The 9,211-nt window shown below is 34.5% G+C and overlaps 1 protein-coding gene across 1 annotated transcript; it reads left to right on the top strand.

Annotated features, from left to right (window-relative positions):
• The first annotated feature begins 2,553 nt into the window (after positions 1–2,553).
• LOC118735450 lies at positions 2,554–5,644 on the top strand. The gene is made up of 4 exons (XM_036465208.1): positions 2,554–2,628; positions 2,700–2,880; positions 2,944–3,423; positions 5,633–5,644. Coding segments are annotated over exons 1-4 (675 nt in total). The 5' UTR covers positions 2,554–2,626.
• The last annotated feature ends 3,567 nt before the right edge of the window (positions 5,645–9,211 follow it).

Here is a 9,211-nt window from a genome sequence, read left to right as displayed (position 1 = left end):
GTCCGCCGCATTGTTCTTCGAAATATTTTCCAGCTTATTAAAAGCTTGGAGAATCGGTTCCACTTCTTGTTGTTTCTGTGTTGCCTTTTTAAGCCTTTTAGCTTGCGAACCCGATGGTACTTCATCGAAATAAGATGCCTCGCTTTCCCTGCTATTCACCTGCAACAAAAAAAGATTGTATTATTTTCGTTTCAGGTTCCAAACACAACCGAACTATGGTTAAAAGTCCAAAAAGATTTTAATGACTACTGGCAGTTCCCCTTCTGTTGCGGTGCTCTCGACGGGAAGCATGTCGTAGTAGAGTATCCACCACATGGAGCATCGGATTTCTATAACTATAAAGGCACTTACAGCATTGTATTATTCGCCACCGTTGATGCACATTACCGCTTTTTATACATAGATGTCGGTACAAATGGTCGTATGAATGACGCGAGCATTTTCAGAAAATCTAAATTTTACGAAGCGATAAAAGAAAATAATTTGTAATTATTTTCCGTGGGCCAAGGTTAAAAATTCAATGCTATTGGGTTTGGAGCTTTTTGGCCGGTTAAATTGAATAAAACAAGTGTTTACTTCTTCTCCTACGCGTTTCGACGCATATTCGCGTCTTCTTCAGGGAGTCTATATATTTATAAATACGAAAAACATAATAATAACGAATAATTATTACAAGGAGCAAATAAGACAACACAAAATAATTTAACACTAATTACACTTACTTTAATATTAAGCAATAAAATTATCACAACATAAATTAAACATATTTAAAAACATTAGGACACGTTAAACAACACTGCACATCCTTCATCGTCAAACCTCAGACATTGTGTGTAATTGCAGTCGCATATGCACAGTTTATATTATCTACGTCTTCTTTGAAGTTCATTGCTTCAGTTATTTTTTGTTGTATGCGCAACCCTTCTAATGTCATCCTTCTTCTCGTTCTGTTCTCCACGTCCAAAACCTTTGCATTGTCAAAATCAGCTGTAAGTTTGTTTTCCGTCAGGTGTTGCGCTAATGCTGTGGTACTCTTGTTGTTTTTGGCGTCTAGTTTATGTTCGTTGATTCTCGTTCCAAGCGATCTCTTCATTGTGCCAATGTAAACCTTGCTGCAGTTTTCTCCTTCTTTGCCTTGACATTTTATTTCGTAGACTACATTGTGTAGTTGTTCCTTACCAATTTTATCTTTTGTTTTGGTATAAATGGCTTGGATAGTGTGATGTGATTTATGTGCATAACTTACGTTGTTGTTTTTAATAATTTTGCGTAGTGTTTTGTTGTCCGTAAGTTTAGGTATATATGTGACGCCTGTGTATATTTTGCAATTGTCTTCCTTTGTTTTTGTATTGCCACTTTTACATGTGATTTTGTTTGCTGCTGCTGTTAGTAAGCTTTCAATTATTTTGTTAGGATACCCGTTTTTGCATAGTATGCTTCTTATTTTTCTCTTGTTCTGATCCATGAACTCCTGGTCACTCAAGGAGTTAACTTTGTTTATAAAATTTATAGCCGTGTTTCTCTTTTGAGTCCATGGGTGGTTGGAATGGTAGTTGATCATCCTTGAGGATGCTACGGCTTTGGTGTACCAATTAGTTTTTAGTTTGTTTTTATTTTCATATATTTCTATGTCTAAGAAGTCTAATTTGTTATCTTTTTCTTTCTCCAGAGTGAATTGTATTTTTGTATGTTGTCTATTAAATATTCTTAAAATCTCTTCCACGTCCTTCATCTTAACTACGGCGAATATATCATCTACATATTTGGTTATGTATTTGATATATATGTCAGTGGATCTTAGCTCAATAATTCTGTCGTCAATAATTTTGTCTAAAACTATGGCGATAGAGGATTACCCATCGGCATACCATAAACTTGCTGGTAGTAAGTTCCATCGTACACAAAGTAATTATTTTCCCTCAGACAAAATTCTAATATCGTTAGAAATTGCTTTTTTATGATAATTGTGTGTTTTTGCAGACTCGACCACTGCTTCATTATTGTGTTGATTGCAAAGTGAATGGGTATATTTGTAAAGAGGGAAACGACGTCCAAGGATATGAGAATTTCATCATCATCAATATGCAGATCCTTTATACTTTCTTTCAGAATTAATGAGTTTCTTATATTAAATTTCTCGGAGACGATATTTTTTAGTATTTGTCCTATGTATTTAGATAGTCCGGAGCATGGTACATTTATTGAGGATGAAATTGGTCGAAGTAGTATGTTTCTTTTGTGTACTTTTGGTAGACCATACAGTCTAGGTGCTGTCGCTGCTGTGCATGTCAAGTGATGTTTCAGTTTTAAATCGATGTTTTTATTCTTGTAGAGGTCATTCACAATATTCAGGGGTGTTACAGATTCTGATTGTTATCGGAATCAGAATTGAAATCGACAAAAGTTTGGTTTTGGTGTTACAAATTCTGATTTTATCGGTTTCATGTTCGAATCAGATTTGATATCGATTTTAGGTGTTACAGAAACCGACTAATCGGTTTACTTGTCAGAACTAAACCGATACGTTTTGTGCTGACAGAATTATTTATTTAGTGCGCAATTAAGTCGTGTTTCATCCTTGGTCGTGTGTTGTGTGCCAATTTTTAAATTACTGGAAAGTGGTAAAATGTACGTTGCACAAGAATAGATAAATGAAATAGATCTTACTTTATAAGTTGTTTTTATTTATACTTAACTAGGGGAAACCATAAGAGCCAGGACCAAATTATTCTTCTGATCCAATTTATGGAAGAAAACCCAGATTTAGCTAAGGGATTTTCAAAACGGGATAAGTCCCTCGTAAGCTCGTTGTGGCAGGAATTGACCGATACGTTAAACGCCGCAGGTCCACCAACAAAAGATGTAAATGGGTGGAAAAAAGTAATAAGCTCGAAAATCGAATCTTAAATTTATTCTAACGGTATATTCATTGGTCTTCTCGAGGTATGGACTGAGTGCAAAAGCGAAGTTAAGAAGAAATTGGCACACAATACAAGTGAATCGCGAGCAACTGGTGGTGGACCTTTCACAAAACATACATTGACCGAATCAGACGAAGCCATTGTCCGAATATGTGGAATGACGCGGGCGGTAGAGGGCGTGCCGGGGGTATCATTAGGTCAGATCCTTGAGCCAGGCGATGAACTTAGCGGCGACATTCCTACGACATCGTCAAAGAGGAGGGCCGAGACTCCACACGTTCCCAACACTCCAAAGAAACTTAAGCCGGAAGTTTCGCAGCGGCTGACATCATTTTTAGATGAGGACACTGAAAACAAAAAAGGCTTAAATAGTATGATAGGTGAACTAATAAAAGTAGAAAAGGAAAACGCTAGCAATAAAAGAAGAGTATATAAAGCAATAGAAAAAGGTACTGAATCGTTTCAAAGGACAGCAACAGAATTTAAAAATGAACTGCGTAACGTTAGTGTCCGCATGTTAACTGCCATGCAGGAGAAAAATGAATTAAAACAAAAACAGCTAGATCTGGAAATTTTAAAACTAGACCATCAAACGAAAAGAAATTAGTGTTTTGCGACAAACATGAAGAGTTTTTTTGTTCAAATAAATGAATTTTGAAGTATTTTTTTATACAAATAAATGAAATGTGATAATTTTGAGTTTACAATAAAACTTTTTATTAAATTATTCTTAAATATTTTTATTGAAGGTTGGCTGCTATTTCATCCCTTATTCTTCGTCCCTCATTTTGTAATGACAAGGTAGGGAACGCCTCACTATTATCAAGAAATGATTCGGGCGATTCCAAAACATTCTCCCCAGGAAAAGGTTCGGTCGATTCCAAAACATTCTCACCATGTTGTATTTTATAATGCCTACAAATGTTGTGGAGTGCACAACACGCATTTATAATTTGAACCACTTTTTGTGGGCTATAATGCAGCGTTCTGATCAAGCAGCAGAAGCGGCTTTTTAACACTCCAATTGTTCTCTCGACAATATTCCTCGCTGAGGAGTGTGCCATACTGAATTTATATTCGCGGGAGTTATATTGTGGATCTCTATACGGCGTTAAAAGGAATTGTTCAATGGGATAGCCGCCGTCTCCTAACAGCCTGTTGTTTTTTTCGGCGGCCTCATATTGGCTTAGATAAAATAGTCGAGCGCTGCTTATATTCCAGATAAAAGAGTCGTGGCTTGAACCAGGATATCTTGCATCAACCGCTCGAATTAACATATCGTTATCACCAATCTTCGAAAATAAAAATAAAAATATAAAAAGGTAATAGATGTACCTACACATTTTACTTTTTTAACTTACAATCATCGCATTCATGCTGAAATACCCTTTCCGATTAAAATATAAATGCCCATCAACCGAGGGGTGTACAATTTTTACGTGCGTTCCATCAATGCATCCAGTAATGCCTGGAATGCGGTATTTTGTGTAGAAATATTCCCTTGCCCTTCGTTTTTCGTTGTCGTTCATTTCAAGTTTAACCCAGCGTCTGCAAATTGACTGTTCTAGCGCTTTCAGCACTTCCCTTATCACCACCGACACCGTGCTCCTCGCTAAGCATACGCTCAAATCGTTACCCACAGATCTTTGATAAGATCCCTCAGCGAAAAATCTTAAAGCCGCTGCAAGTTGCAGCACCGGAGAAATGGATAACCAATCTAGCTTGCATTTTATTACGTCTAACACCATTACAAAAGCTTCCTTATTAAGGCGATATTGGTCAATAAACCTGCAAAATTGTAGACGTTTGTTAATAAAGCAGTAAATGTGAGATCTACGGCGAATGCACTTACGTTGCCTCTGGCTCTTTCGCTGTTTTTTTTGAGTGGATTCCCTAGTGCTATTCATTAAAAGAAACACTATCACCGCAGAGGTCATATTTGTTCACTTTTCAATTTAATTTCTTACTTCACAATAAACAAAACAGCTGATTCGAATATCGGTTTTGCTATCTTCGAAAAAAGTAAAATCAAGTCGGTTTCATAACACCATTTCAACCCGATATCGGTTTCAAATTTCGACAATCTGAGATTCCGATATCTTTTTTGTAACATCTCTGATTATTATTCTTTCTCATCAATTTTTGGGTGGGGTCAGTTCTAATAGTTTTATATGTAAGCTTGTCACTGATGAGGTCTTTCATTCTTTCTTTATAATCTTCCTTGTACATCACCACTGTCCTTTATCTGCGTTCGTAATAATTATGGAATCCTTATGTTGCTTGATAAATCGTCGTGTTTCTTCGTAAATTTGAAGTATAAATTTCTCTTTTGGACTGTTTATTAACTTATTTTTAAATGTGTTAACTTTGGTCGCAAATTTGCATCTCACCATATCTTTTTCTCTGTTATCCTCCATAGTTTGTATGCTTTGTTCGATGTCGGCTATTAAATGCAATGGTGAAAATGTTTTCCTAGAAACTGGCAGAGCGAACTTGTTCCCCAAAGAAAGCAACCATCTGCACTCGACAGGAATGGCGATTTTGGTGTTATTTGTAAACCAATCCTCATTACGTCTCAATTCAAATTTTTCAAAGTTTTCGTTAATTGAATTTTGTAGTTTTCTATTAAGAGTCCCTTCTGTTTTGTTTTTGGTATGCTTTAGAAATTGGTTTTGTGTTTCGACTACTGAATTGTATTCATTATGTTCCAGAATTTCGCGTAATTTTTTCTTAATTTGTCTTATGGCGTCATTAACGATTTTTATTTGTATATTAGCCTCTTTTATCTCCAAACTGAGAATTTTAGTTAAGAACTGTTTTTCAATCTTTAGCATTTCCTTCCTAGTTTTGTCGAGTTTGAAACCCTGTATAATTTTGCTGGTCTTTCCCTTTAGATGTGGTGGTAGAATTCCAAAGTCTTTACATTTCAGTAGAAATTTAAGCCGTTGTTGTTTTTTCGCAAGTATTTTGTGGTTTTTGCCGTATTGTTTGATGGTGTAACAGGTGTCCATGTCGTACTTATATTTAATAAGTTGAAAAAAGTGTTTCATTGTGCTGCTTTGTGTTTTTCGTATTTGTTGTTTCGGTTTAGCTCTCCGATCAATTTAGAATTATTTTCCGTGGGCCAAGGTTAAAAATTCAATGCTATTGGGTTTGGAGCTTTTTGGCCGGTTATATTGAATAAAACAAGTGTTTACTTCTTCTCCTACGCGTTTCGACGCATATGTTTAATTTATGTTGTGATAATTTTATTGCTTAATATTAAAGTAAGTGTAATTAGTGTTAAACTATTTTGTATTGTCTTATTTGCTCCTTGTAATAATTATTCGTTATTATTATGTTTTCCGTATTTATAAATGTATAGACTCCCTGAAGAAGACGCGAATATGCGTCGAAACGCGTAGGAGAAGAAGTAAACACTTGTTTTATTCAATATAACCGGCCAAAAAGCTGAACATAATTTGTGTCTACCAAATAAAGGTGTTTTTGTTGGCGATGACGCATTTTCCCCATCAAGTAGAATTATGAAGCCTTATTCCAGACATGAAGCAGGCAGATCGGCAAAGGAACTTCGTGACAAATTTGCAAACTATTTTGTCAGTGACGGAGCAGTCGATTGGCAAGATAAAATGATTCCATGAAATTTTTTTTATGACTTGTATTGAAGTTTTTTTTAAAACTTAAAATACAGTGGTGGAAAAATTAATAGGGACACGACATTTTAAAAAATTTTGCCTATTTTTGTTTTGTTTGTTTAATATTTCTTATTTTTAATAAAAGTGTAGTTAATCATTTAACAAAAATCGTATAATTTCTTTATCAGATTTTGTAGAATTCAGATGCAATTTTGCAGAATTTTTATAGTTTTTAAGAAAGTTTGAAATATTAAATTATATGGTTTTTTTTTTTTAACTGATAAACTACACTTTTATTCAAAATAAGAAATATTAAACAAACAAAACAAAAATAGGCAAAATATTATTAAATTTTCCACCACTGTATTGACTGCTGAGTCGAAGATCGACCTTTGTGGAAACAAAGGAAAATTTAATACATTTTCTAACAAGTTTTTAACTTTTTCAGATTTTTTAGATTTTTTTTTGTACGCAGTTGTGTAACCAACTAAATTTTACTTTAACAAAGTGCAAGTTTGAAGTAGATAGGACTGGCGGTTGATCTGTGGCAATTTTTTCAAGTATTTTCTTTAAGTAACTTCAAACTTGCACTTCATTAAACTAAAATTTTTGTGGCTACAAAAGTACGTACTCAAAAAAAAATCTACAAAATCTGAAAAAGTTAAAAACTTGCTAGAAAATGTATTAAATTTTCCTGAATTTTTCGCAAAGTTTAGAAAGTATACTTTTATGATTTTAGTTGTAGTATGAACCATAATTTTTTAATAAAAAATTTCGAAAAAAGTTTTTCGCGTAAAACCTTGTGGAAATTGTATAAAATAAATATGAGCTATTTACGTAAGAGCCACTGTATATTATGCAAAATTTTCACTGCTAATACTTTTTGCGAAAATTCGATTGTGTTAAATGCAACTGGGTTTGTGTAAATTTTTTTATTACTAGCACTTAATGAGCATACTGTGAGCTTTTGTTGATGAACTTGATATATTTATTTGTTTTGGAAACTTAGGGTTTTGAGGGTCTTTATAAACTACATATCCATATATAACTAGAAGTGTAATCACAATCCGATACATATGGCCTTTTATGTGCAAAGGCACTGCCATGTTTTATACCAAATGACCAACGTATCATAGCAGCTTTCATTATTCAGTCCAAAATTTTTTAAAGCCAACTGCATATTTATAAAGAAAACTCTCACGGTGTTTTTTACATAACGTTTAAAATAATAGATCCTGTACTTTGATTCGTTCCACTACGTCAAGGTCATTGTAAAGCTCATACAGCTCATTATTCCATCAACTGCGGTATCCAAACTAATCTTATTTTTCTTGGTGTATACAATTTGATTGGAACTCAATTAGAGAATGCAGATAAAGCCAAATGTTTCGTTCATCTGGAGACTCATTAAGTGTTGAATTCTATTTATTTCAATATTCTTAATTTTTCATTCATGTATGTAACCATCACCTCGCCTGTGTGAAATCATATCGTCACCCTCATGCCAGAAGCATGAATGTGCAAATTTATCAGTTTTGAGTTATTGGGTTGACTTGATTAAAGTTTGGATGTTCTATATTATACCAAAACCCAGAATACCATGCGCACACGGAAAACTGATATTTTACAATTTTAATTGCATAAATGTAGAGCTTAAATCAAACTTGATTTCCCAAAATTTTGGGAAATGTTTAGTTATTTGTACAACAATTTTGGTGTAGGGGGCGAAGGGGGAGTGGATGTGGCCCCCCAAACTCCCCCTAAACGAACGAGGATGAACCGAGCTTAATGAAAGGTCACTAAGTAGAATTCTTTCTGTCTTGCCGAAGAAGAGGGGCTGAACACCTTTTGCAAAGATATTTCGTGGATATTTTTTGTGTTTGACAGTAGAGCTCGGAAAAATACCATATTTCAAACCGAAATTATTAATAAATTAGCGCACATATATATCAATTCTTTTTAACCGACTTCCAAAAAAGGAGGAGGTTATCAGTTCGTCGGAATATATTATTTTTTTGTTTTTTTTTTATGTATGTATGTTACCGCATAACTTTGGAACACGTCAACCGATTTCGATAATTCTTTTTGCATCGAAAAGGTAGTGTCTCAGAGGTGGTCTCGTACTAATCCTTTTAAGATCCGATCAGTGGATCATGAGATATATATATATATATATATTTTTTTTTATATGGGAGTTGAAGTCGGTTTTTTTTGCTACAAATTACTTGTTGTTTTAAATAAAGCGTAGACTCTTTTCTATAAGTGCGTGTAACGTTTTTTTTGACGATTGGATAATAAAATAAACCCCCACTACCGTTCAAAAGGTAAACTAATGTAATCTTACTTGTAAATTTGTTTTCGCGGGCCTCCCTTCGATAACAGGTCTCGAAAACCGGTCCGCCGCTTCGTACCAAGCCACCTCAGGGACATACTTTATCTTTATCTTTAAATCTTACTAATATTTTAAACGTGAAACTTTGTATGTTTGGGATATCATCACGCGGAAACGACTGCACGGATTTGCATGAAATTATGTACGCAGATAGCTTAAGGGCCAGATTGGTTAATAGGCTATTTTTTAAGAGTTGAAAGATGTTCTCTGCAAAAGGTGTTCAGCTCCTTTTCTTCGCAAAACAGAAAGGAGAATTCTACTGC

This window comes from Rhagoletis pomonella, unplaced genomic scaffold, assembly GCF_013731165.1.
Source record: "Rhagoletis pomonella isolate Grant_MI unplaced genomic scaffold, Rhpom_1.0 Rhpom_scaffold_00001, whole genome shotgun sequence".
NCBI classification, from domain to species: domain Eukaryota; kingdom Metazoa; phylum Arthropoda; class Insecta; order Diptera; family Tephritidae; genus Rhagoletis; species Rhagoletis pomonella.
This window is presented reverse-complemented; position numbering and strand designations above follow the sequence as displayed.